This window comes from Cyprinodon variegatus, unplaced genomic scaffold (genome assembly GCF_000732505.1).
Source record: "Cyprinodon variegatus isolate N-32 unplaced genomic scaffold, C_variegatus-1.0 Scaffold69, whole genome shotgun sequence".
NCBI classification, from domain to species: domain Eukaryota; kingdom Metazoa; phylum Chordata; class Actinopteri; order Cyprinodontiformes; family Cyprinodontidae; genus Cyprinodon; species Cyprinodon variegatus.
In genome coordinates this window covers 255,492-273,120 of record NW_015150522.1, presented here as the reverse complement: position 1 = coordinate 273,120, position 17,629 = coordinate 255,492, and the positions used below count along the sequence as shown (strand labels likewise).

Here is a 17,629-nt window from a genome sequence, read left to right as displayed (position 1 = left end):
AAAAAACAAGCATTTCTGTCCTGCATTCTAAACAAAAACAAGAAATTAAATTGGAGAACTTTTCAAATCTTGCCATTTAAAAGGACATATTAAAAAAAACACAGTTATATCTTAATAATTCTGCAACACTTTATAACTCACCTTATAGAAGAATGTCAACATTAGAACACTGCTAATTTAGAGTTTTTAAGAATATCCTTTCTTAGTTACAAACAATCTGTGCACAACATTATATTTGAAAATTATCATTACAATTGAAATATATTTTCTTGTATAATTAATAATTTTTCTTTGTTAATTAAAGCTTAGCTTTTATTTCAAGTAAGTAAGCAGGCATACATAATCTTTTGCAGCACCCTGAGCCTTTTTGTCACATCGTTGTTTATGTAGATCCAATGTAACTTTGTTTTTAAGTGTCTAAATAAACTTAAACTTAACTAAAGTATTTTTCTAATTACGATTAAAGACTTACCAGTACAGTTTTAATTGAAGGAGGTGGATCTTTAATAACAGCAGGTCTTTACAACAGTGGAGACAAGATGGATGGAATGCAAAACGCCAAGGGATGAGGTAGAATTAGGCACCTGCATCACCCACTCCTACCACCCCCACCCCACCCCCACATGTTGCCCTCTCAGCTGCATGCCACTCTGTTTCCTCTTTCGTTTCTTTCATGCAATCTCTCCATCACATAGCTCCTTTGATTGCTGTTTCCCGTGGGCATTCATGCTCACACAAAAACAGTTAGATACAAAGAAAATGCAACACATACATGCAAAAACAAAAAAAACTCAAACGCAGCCCTTTCCCCACTGCTTAGAGAATGTTGCACCAGCTGAGTTTTGATTTGGGGAAGAAAAGTTGCCGCTACAACAAATAATGACAGGCACTCGAGTAACAGGCGGCACACCATTATCACACAAAAACACAAACACGTACAGTGTAAGAAAAATGCAAAACTTCTAAAAAGAAGACATGCGAAAAAAATAACTTTTTTAAGCAAGTTTAATCACATATATATACACACAGGCAGCCACCCACACACAGCCAACACGAGCGCACAAGTGTGTTCACACACCCTCCCATTATGCTGTATAACCAAAAGGCATTCAGCCATTTCAGCAGCGTTCTGAGAGGCAGCCAAGTAAGAGGTCTGTCAGTGCATTAGCCAGCATGTAATCATAGCCCAACCTCACTGCAATTAGAACTGGTTCTAATTCTTCACTGGAAGTACTGCCTTGTCCCACTGCTAATAGTTTACTTTACTCCAACAGCTGACAGACCCATCCCTGCCTCTCCTGGCGTAGCTTTTTAAACTCTCACACACGCACGCACCCACTGACACGCTTGCTCGCAAACGCAAACACATCCACAGCTGCAGCTCATCTGTCACCACGGCAGATCAAAATGGATCCTGGTAATAGTCCCCCAGCCCTGTCCTACTCTTGCCACATCAATTCTTTTAGCTGAACCACAAATCTTCACATAGAGTAAGGTGCCTCATACAGCTGTAACTTTTCCACATTTTGTCCTGTTGTAACTGTAATCTTGAATGGATTAACAATGCTTTGCATATTTTTTGAATTGGGAGGAAAATAACCTTTTGTATTCAATTGGTTGAGGAAATATATTTTTTTAGTAAGGATTTTCAATCAGAGTTAAATCTAAACTTTGTCTGAACTGGTGAAACATATGAAAATATTTTGAACCCTTGTATACCGCCATGCTTTTATCATATTCTGACCAGCATCCCTGCAATGTTGAAGAACTCCTTCTAGGATGATTATACCACAACCATGTTCTGTAAGAATAATGTGTTTATTGTGTTTTCTGCTTTACACAGCATTTTCAGTAAAGTGAAAACAATCAAATTTTTTGTCTGCTCCAAACAGAACCAGTTCTGCTGCTGGATTGCTGCAGGTTTCTCTACAAAACTTTCCAGTTGACTTTATTTTTTGCCACGGTGCCATTAAGGGCCACAACTGATAGCTTTGTTGTGAATAGATTCCTCTACTGTTCCTGACCTCCAAATGTCTGCAGGTCCTAATTACCATTTCTCTACTGACTCCTCTGCCTTTCTCAGTTTTGGTTTGACAGCCATGTCTTGATAATTTCTTATAATAATATCAAACTATAGCATTCAAATTTCCCCTCACAGTGTTTTCATACTCTATATCTTCATATGACCGTTTAAACAGTCCATAGGGGTTTTAACATTAAAAACAAGTGGACTATATTTACTAATTTGATTATTTTTGAAGGTGACCACACACTGTGCTATTTATGGCTATAAAAGTAAATGGGGCTGAAAGCATACGGATTCCACACCTTTCTGATTTAGCAGTTACAAAATATTGCAAACCATGTCAGTGTAATCCCACTTCAAACTAGGCGTTAATTTGTTTTGGCACAAATTGCCAGTAGAACTTTACAAAGTTTGTCAGGAAAAGTGCCAAAATTAGAAATTAGATAGAATATTGCAGTATTTTTAAATGAAATAAAAACCTCAAAAACATGACAATGGAACAAGATGAAAAAGTAAGTAAAAGCCTGAAATCAACCAATAGTTCTCAGGTAACAGGGGCAGGTGTATTGGGGCCAGGTGGTAAGCCGCATTGGGAAATTTTCTAGGAAATACTCCCTATACTGATGGTTTTGCTATTAGCCTGCAAGCTGGAGGACTTGGGTGTCACTTCAAAGCATTCCCCACTATTAATCAGAAGGTATCCAGCCCTCCAGAATAGGCCCTGCCGGGTCTATTGCTAAACACTCCTCTCAACATCAACACAATGGAGCTATCATCGTAGCCATTACGCCCCACCTTGACGAGACAGTGTACCTTTATCTCAGCATTTACATTACATCCTTGCAGCCAATTAATTTCCCTGCCACATCTCAGACTGAGACACATGGAGTCGGCTATATCACTGGAGCACACACATGTGTATATTTCCATTGAGTGGTGGTTTGCATCCTAAAAAAAAAAAAAAAAAAAAAAAAAAGGGGGGGGGGGGGGGGGTCACCTGGCTCAGGTTGCACCAGACTACTACAGGCTTAGCCTTTGGGGATCTTAATGAAAACACCTGCAAGAAGCTGCAACCACAACACCAACCAGCCCAACCCTGGGCTGGCTCTCACCTGCCTCCCCCAGGCACCGGCTTAACGCTCCCTCAACCTTCCCTCCCCCTTGTAGCTTCACCCTCCAGGCACCCTTGGCAAATAACAGCCACTCAGCCACTCAGCTGGATATCAGCAACCAAGATAGAGGATTAACTTCCACACTGGCATTGTCTCTTTAGTGCAAGATGCATTAGATACAATGCTAATCCCTAGATTCTACTCTTTTTCTCTTTTTGAAAGTTGTTGCAAGAGATGGCACTTTCGCTGGGAGCAATGCAAGAGCCCATAGGGTGAAAGGGAATTATCTGTTCTCTTTTAATCAGGGAAGCTGTTTAATGGCTGTCTAATAAAAAAATGTCATCTTGTAAATATGCACATTCATGTCATACAAAGATGAGAGGGTTTACAACACAGGCTTCTCCCTCCCTCCTCCTGTCTTCTTGTACAGTACTGAGGGTCTGCAGACGTTAGCGGTGCTGAAGGGATGAGATAACCGTTCGCTGCTGTGAGAAAGGGCTGTCAGAGCTTTGGGGGTTTTTTTCTCCTTTTTTTTTCTTATTCTCTCTAATGGATATAAAAAAAGCTGGAGCGGCAGTTGCAGAAATAGTCCTGTTTCTATAATTAGATGTAAACAGATGAACCAGACTCTCAAGCTTTCTCTGTCCCACTGGCCCCATGGCCTCCTGGGAGGCGAGATGTGTGAGTCAGTTTGACACACTTGTGTGGACTGCAACTGTGTATGTGAGTGTATATGTGTGTGCGTCTTTTTTGTATGAGATGCACAAGTTAGTGCATGACAGCATGTGCCAGTGTGCATCTAGTCTTGTTGTCGCTTTGTACTGTATGTCAGTCTGGTTACATGTCTGTGGTTTTTTCTCTCTGTCTTCACTACAAAAAAAGTCTGACCCAGCACCTCCCCCCACCCCCTCAGATACCTCCCATCCCCCGTAGGTCACTGGATGAGCACACCAAGAAAAGCTAATATGAGCTAATATGCATGAACCAACAGCAGACAAACAAACATGTATTACAGATAGGACGCAGTGTAGCCTAGTGGCCACGGCAGGCAAAGGGGTCCGGAAAAAAAAAAGAAGAATTGCAAAATGCTGTTCAAAGTCACCATCAAAGCAGTTTCCTAACATAGTTATGGTAAAATGAAGCATCATTCATGTCAATTATTCGAGTCAAGTGTGAATTAAGCTGATCTTTATCAGCTTTCAAAATATTTTGAATCCATTCTTTGAAGCAGAACTTAAAGGAGAATATATATATATAAAAAAATCTTTAAAAACTCTCTGTAAATATAAGAAAAAAGCTGAAGAACTCTGTAAGCACACCAAGATTCATTTGAATTTACAACCGTGCGTCTGGCTGCATGGTTTCAGGGGACTTATTAAACCGGAATTCCTGAGTCTGATCATTGTTAAAAAGACAAAAACAAAATGAAAAGGTTTGCAACAGTCTGATTTGGCATGCTGCATCTTGATTTGATGACAAGTCTTTGCATATATCCAACAGTACATACCAATTTTCTAATGACAGTGTGTTCGAGTGTATCCTTAAATTTATGCTCTCTATACATGCTTTCTACATACTATTAGGGAAGTGTGCTCTCTATACATGCTTTCTACATACTATTAGGGAAGTGGTGCCTCAAAGTAAATAACTCACAGTGAAAGTAAAGATGCACAGAGAAATTGGCTACTTTCAGTTTGACCGGCTCTAATTGATGCACAGCCAGGTCAACAATTTAATCTTTGCTGATGTATACTGGCAGTAGGACTGAGTGCTAAAAGGATGCACTGACACTCTTCAGTGGAGATGTTTTAACTGTGGGAGAAAGACTGAAATCTTTTTACACTTATACCAACCCCGATAATCTATAAGATGCTGGAGAAAGACTAGGTAAACGTTTTAATCATTTGACTTTATTTTCAATATAAAAGTGATATCCTTTCACTTCAAGAAATATTAACTAACTACACCAAGAAAGATTAAAAGAAAAATATTTTAAATTCTCTTGCTTATAATATAGAGAAATTTGGGCTCGCATAAATCTCCAAAAAAAGATGATACATGTTATTAAGTAAGTAGAGGTATGAGGCTCTTCAGCAATGATGCTGTATCCAGAAAGTAAAAGAAAACCAATATTAAAATCTTTAGAATGGTGTTTCTCATCCCAAAACCGAAACTTAAACTGGAACTTCAAGAAATGTTGTATGTTCATACAGAAGCATTTTTCAACTTCAGCTCCAGCAGGGACAGACTCAGCCGTTGGAGGGTTAACAATGCACCTGTCTCTGCCTCACAGCCAACCACAGGGTGCCTCAGCTGTGTAAGAGGAGGCTCCACGTCTGGAAAAACGTAGGACACACACCAGCATCCGATCCCACCCACCAACCCAAACACTGCCACACACATATTCACACACTAACATGCAGACAGTATTGTTGTCACTGACCGAGAATCTGAGAATCAACTGACAACAAAGAAGCTGGTTCTAACCCACCCCCCCTCCACCTTTTTTTTTTTTTTTAACGAACATTCCCATTGCTAAAACTGGAATTATAAAAAAGTAATCTGGATTTTCTGCTTGAGCCGATAATGATGTCTAACAGCTGTCACATGCAATACGGCCACGCGCTGAGGTGGGCCCGGGGCAGCTCAATGAGAAGCCGCCTGATGTTGGGAGCGGGTCAGCGAAAGGAAGAAAAAAAAAACACGGGAAGAAAGACAAAGAAAAAGAAATCACAAACATGCCCTGGTTGAGTTGAGTTAAATGTATCAATAAGAACATTACTTATTATTTTATCAGAGGAAGTGAATAAGATCTACTGAATTGCTAATATAACGCTTTGCTTCCTTATATTGATTTCAAATGAGTTGAAGGTTTTCCAGTAGAGAAAGGTATTTTCCTGCCCGTCATTCTCCTCCTCTGTGGTTCTTCTTTGTGTTGGTCCTTTGTGCACACCCCACGCCTGAAGCGAAGGTTGTGTTGTACTGTGTCACATGGGAAGTTTGGGAAAGTCTGTTTGAAGAAAAGTATCTGTTGCAACACGGCTACTAAAGCTATCCCTTAAAGACAGATCTAGAAAAGTTTCCCTGATAAGCTGATAAGCTAAGAAATTTCTGAATCAAAAACAGATTAAATCTTCAATCTGATTTAAACATTTTAATTTAGATTATAAGAATAATACAAAAACATATGAATATGCAGTTTTAATAGTTTTCTGGTGAATAAATTGTACAGATTATAAAGTACACTGGAAACAGACGACTCTTTAAGGTAAAACTATTTGCAATTTTTGTCAGGTACAAACTGTCCTAATGACGCTTGATCATCTATACCAAACGTTTGAGTTTCCAGGAAAAGAGTACTATGGGGAAGGGGACAGATGGCAGGGGCAGCACCAGGTAAGTTGCTATTTGAGCCATGTGTAGTGTGCCAAGCAACACCTCCACTATTCAGGGGGACTCTATTGACAGCATTCTATGGGCAGCGTCATCCAAAGAAGATCCAGAAACGAGTAACAATAAGCCATGGAGGAGACTGAATGAAACATGTGACCTAAATCCAACACCTACCTTCTCTAGTTTGCCCCCTGTATACTAGCTCCTGTAATAATAATAATAATAATAATAATAGTAATAATAATACCAGATGGCTACAGATTCTCAACACTTCTATAAGCCCTAACAGTCTAAAATCCTTATGTTATGTCCTTCTATCCGACTGGTGCACCCACCAAAACCTAGGATGAGTGTTTTTTCCATTTGGCAACTCAACAAAACAATGCTTTTGTGACTTATGTGGTTAAGGTTAGGATTAATAATAGGTGTTATGGTTTGTTTTCCTGGTTAGGATTAGGTTCAGGCATTAGGGAGTGAGATCAAAGAACTTGTAAGAATGAACGAAAGTGGTGTAGCCTGAGAATAACTGCTTGCAAACCACTTTAAAGGTGGATACTTTACCCTGTCTGTGCTAACTAGTGGCAACATCTGCATTCCTTAGAACCATTAAGGGTATAGTGGAAGATGTTATTTTTCTGGGTGGATCATCAAAATAAGTGGTTCTCCTAATTGTCAATCATTCTGTTGATATGTTTATGTAATGCCATCCTTCTTTTAAAGAGAGCGTGCATGAGCAGAAATGGGCTTGTGCAAACTCTTTAACGCTTTTAATAGGCGTTCCGTCTTGGGAGCAGGTACACGGTTGTGCATGTGCATTTTTTTTTTTTTTTAAGTGGAGAGGGTGGGTCTTTTCAGAAATTTTCGGGAAATCCTCCACTATACCTTTAATAAAGAAAAGGTGTGTATTATTGAATTTAATAAACTTCCTATACACAAGTGGTATCCGTTAAAGCTAAGTTGCAGCTGTATTTTTGTTTTGTTTTTGATTTTCAGAAAAACAATGTCCATTATCTGCCAATAATGTGAGTTGGTTTAGGCTGTAAGGAAGGGATAGGCAACGTCAGTGAGTTCCACTGTCCTACAACTTTTGCATGCATCCCTTCTTCAACACACCTGAAACAAATGAAAGGCCAATCACCAGGCTTCTTACTGACATGCCAAAGAAGTAATTTGGCTTTTTTGTTTCAGGTGTGTTGGAGCATGGATGTATGCAAAAGCTGCAGATCAGTGACACTAGAGCACAGATGTTGCCTACCCATGCTGTAAAGGTTAAGGTAGGAGTCAAAGATTTCAAGAAGTAGATGAAAGTACCCTTTTTTTGGTCTATTTTAAAATCTAAACTTAACTTTCAGAGAATTGTATGCAATCCGCTGGAATGCAAGCAGTTGTAGCTTAGACGACTAGTTGCCTAGCAATTGAAAATTGGCGTTTTTTTCCTCTGATACTTGTCAATGTTTCCCTGGGCATTACATACCAGCTAGAGTAACCTACCAGCACCATATCTGTGCTTTTATGTGTAAATATTTACGAGTGCACATGGGTGAATGAAACTTCACTTTGAGTTCTTTGCATTATAATCCCTTTACTGAAAGACACACCTGCAAAGGCAAATTAAAGAAGCTGGTGGCTTCTACCATGGAAACTTGTAGTAAAACTCATGGGGCTTGGCAAAAAAGGTAAGCAATTCATTTTCTCATGTGATAGTAACTGTGCCATTTGGCAAACGTTTCAATTCAATTTGGCAAAACATAATCCTTAATGTGGAACAGGTATGCAAATGTGACATTGAAATTAAAGGGTGAAAGTGACACATTACTTTTGGTAATGTATCTGATCTGAACACTTTTAAGTATTGGCAATATTTTTATATTAGCAATACTTTCTCTCTTCCTGCATAACCATTCTAGGATGTCATACTTTCTTCCTCTTTGCCATTTTTATCTTTGCTGCAGCTTTTTTGTCTTACATACACAAAAACAAGACTAGATACATTGCTGGTTGGCATACACCTCATACTGGGCAACTTGTGACAGTGGTCCAAACCAGTAGTTGTCATAAGTTCATGGTGTTGTCCAAACAGCTAGGTCCAGTAATTGGTTTTAACATGAATCAAATAAAGGTGTGAATGTTTCAGCAGTTATCTCCCCTTTCTCTCCCAGATGGTCCTGGTGTGAAAGCACTCTTAATGTCCAATAATATAGTGGTGTATCCCAATGATATTAAAGTTTTCAGCTGGACAAGCTGAAATCAGCATAGGCTAATTTTGGGTTCCAGTTCAGTTCTAGAACTGGAAAAACCGCCGCAAAGTCAGACATACCACTCCGAAGGCTTTTTAAGGTCAACCTCAGATCCAATATGTCAGCTTCTTGTATGAACTACAGTAAGCTGTGATACAAAATAAAGGCTTTTCTTAGCATTGTCATATTGGAATCCCAACCTTTTTTGACTTAGTTAACTGGAAGACTGTTAATTCAGTTCTGAAGTCCTTCTAAGCTTCAACTTCTGACTTCTGGGGTAACTGGAACACACCATAAGGCTCCTATCTAGCTCATAGCACCTCATCTCTCACAGAATTTCTTATCCTTTCTTAAAACTCACGCAGATGATGCCTGACTATTACAGTTCAGGAAATTACTACTGACAGTACTTTTTAGATCCTAACTTAAAAAAACGGAACTACTCCTTCAAACTGCAGCCCGGGGTCCTGAAAGCCATAAGTTGGATATAGCCGAACAGAGCTGTGGAACAATCTTTTAAGTGCTTTTAAAGCATGTGTGCCAAGGCCTTGAAGCAAAGCCCTCCCTTTCTTTGAAACAACCGTTAACCACTCAATGACGTTTTATTCCTTTAAAGACCTTGGTTGTAACTAGCCCTTCGCTAACTCCCCCAGAGACACCTGTGTTTGTCTTTGAAGGGTCTTCTCAACAATCACTGGGTCATGGGACAGTCCTGCAATGAGACACATTCAATAAAACTCTCTGTAAAGTTATTTATTCCTCTTTGGGGGGGAAATTGGGTGAAGGTATACAGAACTGCAAACCTTTGAAGGGGGGTGCTCTTAGACATCCAGCTAGGACATAAAAACCAAAGGAATGACAGGGACATCCTACCAGTAAACAATAAAGGGGGTGGAAGGGACTGTTTTTTATCTTTAACAGCAGCTGTAAAACACACACCAAGCTGGGGTCTGCAACAATGGCCCAGAGGCAGAGAGGGGTAGCTAAAACAGAAGCGGCAGGAAAACCACTGCTTCCCAGACACAAGGGTCTTCCTGCAGGAAAGAAAGGAGACTGAAAAATTGGAGGGCAAGAGACAGGGAGGACAGCTTATGGAAAGGGAGAAGAGCAGATGTAAAGGAAGGGGAGGCCAAGCAAGGAAGATGACACAAATATGACCTTTGATTATATGGGGTGTTTAGGGCAGAGCCCTGAACCCCCACGCTGCTTTCACACAGCCACACCTCAGCTGGAGTGGCCTGATCAGAACAATATGGCTGAAAGATGAACCCTATGCAATAAATGCCAGAAGTAGAAGACAGCCCCACTGTGTCTATGTCCACTGACAGCTCAAAATCAGAATCTGAGCTTCACAGCCAAAGACCAGCCTGGCTCCAACTTTGCACTGGAGCCAACAGAAGATAAAATTACTATTTCAAAGTCCTTGTAAAGTAGCTGACTGAATTAGGCAGCATTAGGTGCATTTAGAGGTCTTGCTGCTTCAGAGAGTGCACCAAGAGAGGAGTTGCTCCAATGTCACATTCCTAGAACACGGTACAAGTGCAAACTATAAATCGACCACCTGCCGTGCATTACAAATGAACGACTTGTAGTAGGTGAAGATGGACAGAAGCAAATGGGAACTGACAGAATCTCAACCAGTTCTAAGCAACATGGTTCAGAGAGTACGACGGTGGAACTGCTTGCTTGCACCAGCTGTAGCCTAATTACCGCCAAACTCACAAGTCTGTGCAACAGAAAGAAAGGAGAATATTTTCTCCCATACCATGCTAAAATTCTGCAACCCTGCTGGGAACTATGCTAAGGGAGAGTGTTGCAACTACCGTTATTGTTTTCAACAGTAAAAAGGTGTCGGAAGCGCTCACGATAAATACCGCTGCAAAGTCAGACGAGGCTTTTCAAGGAGCCACATCAGAAACCTGCCTCTCAGAGCATTTTTACATCAACCCTGAAATATTCATGGTCTTTGTAAAGTATTCATGTGAACTAGTGTGCAAGTTAGTCCCAAGGGGGGGAAATGCAGAGAAACTCAACACACTCTGCAAACACCACGCACAGTTTGTGCTATTATGTTGCTTGAACACAGGTCAGTCAAAAGAACGTTAATGACATGGCCAATCAAGATGGACAGCCTTCAACCAGTCTGGCTTCCTAAAACTTAAGAGTCGCTAATATTAATGAGGGAGAAATTAGTCAAAAATGCCATAAGATAGATGAGCTGGTAATGAAAATGGTAAGAGTTTTGTGCTTTGATGCAGAATTTTAGATCATTTATAGTTCTTTCACTTTTTTCACATTCTAAAGACTCTGGTCATTGATCAGCAAGTGAAATACCAAGAAAGCAGATATTTTTTTATTCATTAAACGTGCTACAACTAGGAACTTCCACAATTTTGTGGAACATGTACGCTCCTCAATTCCATCTTTTAAAAACTATGATTTCTATCAAAGAACTTGCAGCAATTTTTGACTTTTGTTTTGTCTTTTGCTGTTTTATATTATTCCTAAGAATTAAAAATGGTACATTGGTCAAAATTGGAACTGGCAGGTTAGTTATTAAAGAAAAGTTGATATCACCCAGGAAAGTCTAATTATGGTATCTTTAATTACTCTTAGACAATTAAATAATTGCCTTGGAAAAAAAGGCAATTTGCAAAAAAAAATAAATAAATAAAAATTAGATACACTGCTTTTATTTCAAAAATTTTCAAATAAAGAAATGGTCAGTTTTACATTAAACATGTTTAGTTTGCTAAAATAAGACTTTGCAAAAAGGAACATTCTGTTTTAACAGGAGCCATCCATTTTTCCATTGCAGCACCACCTTAAAAATGAAAATCATGAATAATTTCAAATTAACCTTCATCTTTCATCCGACCGTTTGCATTATGACATGCCTGACATTTCAAATAATATTAAAACAATAAATCAAATACTGCAAATCAGCTAAGCGTAATAGCAAAATAATTTTCAGAGAACCTACAGGTTTTGAGATTATGCAAAATTATATCAGGCTGTTCTGTAAGTTAATTCAGTCAAAAGAAAACAAATGCAAAGAATTAAATCATATTTATCTGCAGGATATTAGGGCTTCCTCTCAGTACCTCCCATGCATTGCTGATGAGACAAGGAGAACAATAAAGCACCTCTGCTGCTCATTGAGCGGTGATGACATTTGGACGGTAGGTCTGCATGTTGACGTAGTTCAATAATAGGCAAACATCATCTGATCGGTGTAAGCACCTCCACCATGCAAAAAAACCTCCTTCACGTTTCCAGAAAATAGAAATTAAAAAACAGCTGCACAGAGAAAAGAAAATGCACATACGCAGCATGCTCTACATGTGAAGCAACCATGTGTAATGCAAGCTGAATGGTGATCAGCACCTGTATATTCTCCTCAACATTACATTAAATATATTGGAATTACCTCCAAACCTCATAACTCATTATGGGGGAGCAAGCTTCAAAGAGTGTCAAATGAAGAATAAATAAACGGATGCCTAAAATATGTTGAAATATGAGACAAAATACATATAGGAGGTGCATGGATTTCTCAACAGAATTACCTGCATAAATATTTAATTTGGCAACAGTTACAAAATATATAGTTACTTTGGGCTAAATATATATTTGGTTTTGTTCCCCAGACCTGAGGACTCCTCAGATGTATCATAAGCATCCTTTCAGAATGTTCATTAGCATATTATCACAGAGCAGTATACTGAAGCAAAACTGTTTAATGCACTTAATGCTATTGCTTTGACTTAACACATATTCTACAAAATAAATCAATTACAACCTCTGTTAACACTGTTTTATATATTTTTTTGTGTATTCTTTTGGGGGGGAAAAAAACAAGTTTTAATAAATTTGCTAGATGTATTACTGATGTAATAAAATGTTTTTGAAACTTGAAAACATATATTAATGTGTTTTTGTTTTTTGTTTTTTTTTTCAAGATATGCAGGAGTTGCCTTTCCTGGGTTTTTCCCCGGATAAATTAGCAGTCCATAAGCTTAGAGGGTATTTTCTTATGCATCTTCTTTTTTTTTCTCATTTGGGTTCAGATGATCCCTACGTCACTTGTTAAACCTGATGCATGCACTGAGAACACATTTGACACTTCAAAGCAAAATTCAGTATTGGATTTTTTTTTTCTCCAGCATTGCTTGTATTTTACCAACCCCATTAGATTGCGTTGCAGGTTATCCTGAGCTTTCTATCCAAGCTGTATACCTTCAATGTTTGACCTATGGAGGTTTTGGTTAAGTGGAGGCGCTGGTGTGACATATTTGATTATCCTTATGCATGCATAAAAGATAGGGAAACCAGTGCAATTTTGCTGCGTCTAAAAACCAGATCAGATCCTTAACGGATTTTTTTTTTCTATTGCATGACATTTAACGATTATTCAAATCATTATTTGTTTAACAAAGCTGCCATCATTGCCAATATGAAGGTTAACTTGTAGATTCAGAGCAATCAAAAACGTCTAATCATTGCTGTATATTGTATTTAATATTGTATTTAATCCTTTATTAGTTTATGTTAAAGCAGTGAATTTCTGTCAAAAATCAGCCCTGAGCTGCACCATCCATAGGCTACTGTTATGTTTCCACAACACATATCCCTGTTATTTGAAATAAAACACAAATCCCCAGCAAAAGCAGAGAAATAAATCAAAACTTCCGTGAATATTCCACTGACCTGAGTGGGGAGCCATCGGTATGTGCGACGGATAGTACTTCCCCGGTGGGAAGTGACCGGCGTGCTGCACGGAGCTGTGGCCCGAGGGAGCGATCCGAGAAGCGGCTCGGTGCACCAGGGCGCCCCGCTCCGAAAGGAGGTGCGCCGGAGCAGCAAAATCCCGTCCTTCCATTCCGCGGAATTAGTTTTTAATCCGAAATCCGGACGGGGAAGGTCATGGAAATCGGATGCAAACCCATAAAATAATCCTTTCCTTTCGTTGTCTATGTGTTGCATTCAGTCGATCGCAGGCTTCTCCAGCCAAAAGCGCAGCTCCCGATCATCTTTTCTGTCAGAGAAATTCAAAGCTGCTGTCACAATCAGGGAAAATTTCAAAACTCAAGCACGATGCAACACCCTCACGCTGTACATTTTATATTTGATAAATGCTTTACTTAGATGATAAAATAATGTATTGTTTAATTCAAACCCTTCAACGTATTGTTTGCATTACAATAAACAGTCTGTTCGGAAGAAAACTGCTTGGCAAATCGTCAGAGCGCACGCAGGCGGCCAGGGAAGCGTCACTGCAGGCTCAGCTTCAGCTCTATTGATCAGCCTAGGATGCACAGGCCGATATGGGGAAATACACACAGAAACAGACACGCAAAACAAACAAACCATCTCATTTTAATAATTCTATCTATTCTGCTTCATCATTCTGAATGATTAATCCAAATTCCAATCATTTAAATATATCTTACCTCTCCAAAACAATGACCACATTAACATACAATATGTCTTTTTTATTATTAAAATATGCTTTACAACAAATTATCATAGAGCATTGTATTGTAAGAGGGGGGAAGTTATTGTTTATCAATTTGGGTTAAAATGATGTTGCTCGGTCTACATCCCGAGATAAACAACACTGCCTTCCTTCTGATCCTTCCATTGTCTCTTGATGCAGGAGATTTTTCCTGCTTCTGTTATCTCTAGACCCCAAAACTGTCTCCACATTTTACTGCAAACTGGTTTTAAACGATGTGAACAGCAAAAAATAAAATAAAACATGTTTAAATTAAAAGAATAAAACTGGATAATAAATCTGGTGGAATCGAATCTATTGATGCTTAAATGAGCACAAAAATTGTTAATAAGGTTTAAGGGACTGCCAGTGAATAAGAGGAGAAATATTTAGAATCAAAATGATCAATGGAAAAACGTTTGACAATGCAGATCCAGCAGCTTCTTAAAGGCATGCTCTGCATGTGTGCCTGCATGCAAACACACATGCACACCCCTGCACGAGTTACCCTGTGTATGTTGTGTGTATGTGTGTGTGTGTGCATGTGAATAACTGCACTCTCACTGTCTTTATCTGACTTGACCTATTTCAGGTCAGGTAATCAAACTGAGTAATAAATACAGTAAAGTGACACCATCTGACACAAAACGAAAAAAAAAGTATTATTGAGTCTAAATTAAAAAATAACAAATATTTTCTGATGTTAAAAGTTGGAATCAGACTTTGATTCCCTCAGAGGAGCCTCCCATTAATTAAGAAATAAAGCAACAAAAGGCAGAAGGACTATATTATAAAATTATTGGGAATGTAAACAAATTATAGCATTTTGTCATATACTTTTTTTATTGGAAAAATAAATCATGATGCAATAAATTAAATTAATGAAAATAAATATAAATGGTGTAACGTATGACTGTTATCATAGGAGCTCTTTTTATTTATTTCAGCTCTATTATCAGTCAATGTCTCTAGGTGCAGCTTGCAATTCAGAGCAACAATGAAATCTCTCTCAATGTAAGGGTGAAACAAACCTCAGTTGAGAGGTTTTTAATGTTAATTTGGTGCATGCATGTGATTTGCAAGGTGAGAACTTAAAAAAAAAAGCTGCTGCAGCATTTAGGTCGTCGCTTTGTAGACTGAAAAGGGGATCCAAGGTGAATGGCCGCCCGTCAGGGAGGACTGCCTTTGTCTTCCCTCTGAGGAAGCGCTTTGCAGTCGGCCATTACCTTCCCCCCTTTTTTTCTCCATGCTGTTCCTTCCAGCATGGATCCCTCTGCGAAGAGTGAGGAATTAAATAAGTGACGCATTTACGAGAATAATGAGCGGCTGCAGCTTTGAGGACGATCAAAAAATTTGAATTTACGGGGTTTTTGTGTTGCGGCCGCATCTTCAACCGAACGGTTTGAGACGCGTCGTTAAAAAATAAACAAATCAGGCTTTTTATTTTCTTATTAATTTTATATTTTAAATGTGGGCTTCAGCGAATAATCTATGCATATTGAAGAATGCCGCGTGTATAACCAGTTTATGACATAGAGATCCGATCGTAGGAGGAGAGGCCGACCTCCCCCGGTTCCCTGCCCGACTCTGAGTGGTCCTCCGCCGGCCGCGTTTGGATCGGATCCCCCGGTAAACTCTCTCCTCCCGGAGCTTCTAACAAACTCCAGTAATTTTAAATTACCTCAATTTTGCTAAATATAAAATTAGATTTTTTTAGTAAAAATTCTTGCACGCGTATTTATAATCATCCCTAAATAAAAAAATATAAAATAACCTAAAGATAAACAAGTAGGAAAATATCCAAAACTAAAATATGGAAGCTAATTAAATACACTTCAACATGCAATAATAACAACAACAACAATAATATATATTAATAGATTTAATAAATATATATATATTCCTGAGGATTTCCACATCCTGCTTTGTTATTTGGAAAATTGCAACAATGTGCTGTTTGATGCACAGCCTATCACAAATAGCAGTTTGGACAAAAACACAGCCTCAGTCATCTCGCAACGAGGAGCCAGGCCCTAAAATGTTTTATTAAATTAAATAAAATATATATATTAAATATATAAAATTACTACTTACTGGTGTGTTAAATCCTTGCATAACAATAAATTCTATAATCACAAAACTCTGGGACAGAAGGTGCAAGTGCGACGCCCATTTAAAATCAGAATCTGAGATTAGTGTGGCTAGAGTGGAATATGTCCATCTGAGGCTGTGTAGTAGTCTGCTGCTTCAGTCAGTAAAAGCAGAGGCCAGTAGGACTGGGCTTCCGGCCTGGCTGGATTGCGGCTCGGATCTCCGAGCTGCGGTTTCTCTCCCGATGCAACTGCGCACCTCGGCGTCTCTGGGGCAGGGTAAACACGCCCTCCCATTGGTCGGATAAGTGCATGTTAATGGATTCGTGCCGCCCGCCCGCAGATTCGGCAGCTTCTGATTGGCCCGCAGCGAAAGCCAATGGTATCCTGACTGACAGCACTAAACAGAGGGAAAAGCGCCAGATTTAAAGCGCCTTTTTATGGCGAGATTGTTCACAATCGAAGCTTGTTGGATGAGAGCACAGCTTAAAATGCACATTGAGGTGCCACAAAGGTAGGGGGCGAAAGAGGCCAAAACACAAATAAGTTTTTTTTTATTTTTATATATATATATGTTCGTTAGATTTTATATTGATGGAATTTATTATAGGAATTATTTAAAGGTAAAATAAATGAAACTGCTTTAAGACTGACCAATGTGTAAGAGGCACTGCTTAAAATATTAATCTTAAAAAAATCCTTAGTATAGTTTTTTGGAAGAAATAATACTTTATGCATTCACTGGCTGATTGATTTATCTACAAATTTGTTTAAAAAAAATCCTGCCCTAGACATAAGCAAACTAAGCCTTTGAATTTTTTTTTTTTTCTTTTTTTGCACCAAGAACAGTAGGGGGGCCCAAGCCCACCCAGAAATGCATGTAAATTCATATATATATAAAAATCTTTTGTTTCACTTAGGATTTTAAAATTGTTTTATTTACAACTGATAAATGCAATCACAGTATGGATGAAAATCAGCCCCTTGCAAATGCATTTTGATAAATAACTGACTATAACCTACAACTAAATGATACTAAACATGGCATCTCCTTTCTCCCTCAGAGGCATAGCCAGAAAATTTTTGTAAGGGTGGCCAGGCAATAACCAATGTATACTGAGGGGTGGCTGAAAGTGGATAGGTGCCAGGGCCTCTGGGTCAAGCCAAAGTTAAGACTACAGCCTTTGCTAATGAATAGATATATATTATATAATATAACATATATTTAAACATCCGAGCTTTCTAAATAAAAGGTATAGTGGATAAAATACTTT

The 17,629-nt window shown here is 38.8% G+C and overlaps 1 protein-coding gene across 4 annotated transcripts in view; it reads right to left on the bottom strand.

Moving 5' to 3' along the window:
• The window catches only part of LOC107083174 (BAH and coiled-coil domain-containing protein 1-like), an 86,100-nt gene extending 69,515 nt beyond the window's left edge, over nucleotides 1-16,585 (bottom strand). For 2 of the 4 annotated variants that reach the window (XM_015372178.1, XM_015372175.1), the window contains exons 1-2: nucleotides 16,360-16,585; nucleotides 13,479-13,806 (exon numbers count right to left, since the gene is read on the bottom strand). In XM_015372178.1, coding sequence (XP_015227664.1) covers nucleotides 13,479-13,650 — 172 coding nt within the window. In that variant the 5' untranslated portion in view covers nucleotides 13,651-13,806; nucleotides 16,360-16,585. The remainder of the gene's footprint in view (nucleotides 1-13,478; nucleotides 13,807-16,359) is intronic. The other 2 variants (XM_015372174.1, XM_015372176.1) reach the window with 1 other exon arrangement.
• Between the last annotated feature and the right edge of the window lie 1,044 nt (nucleotides 16,586-17,629).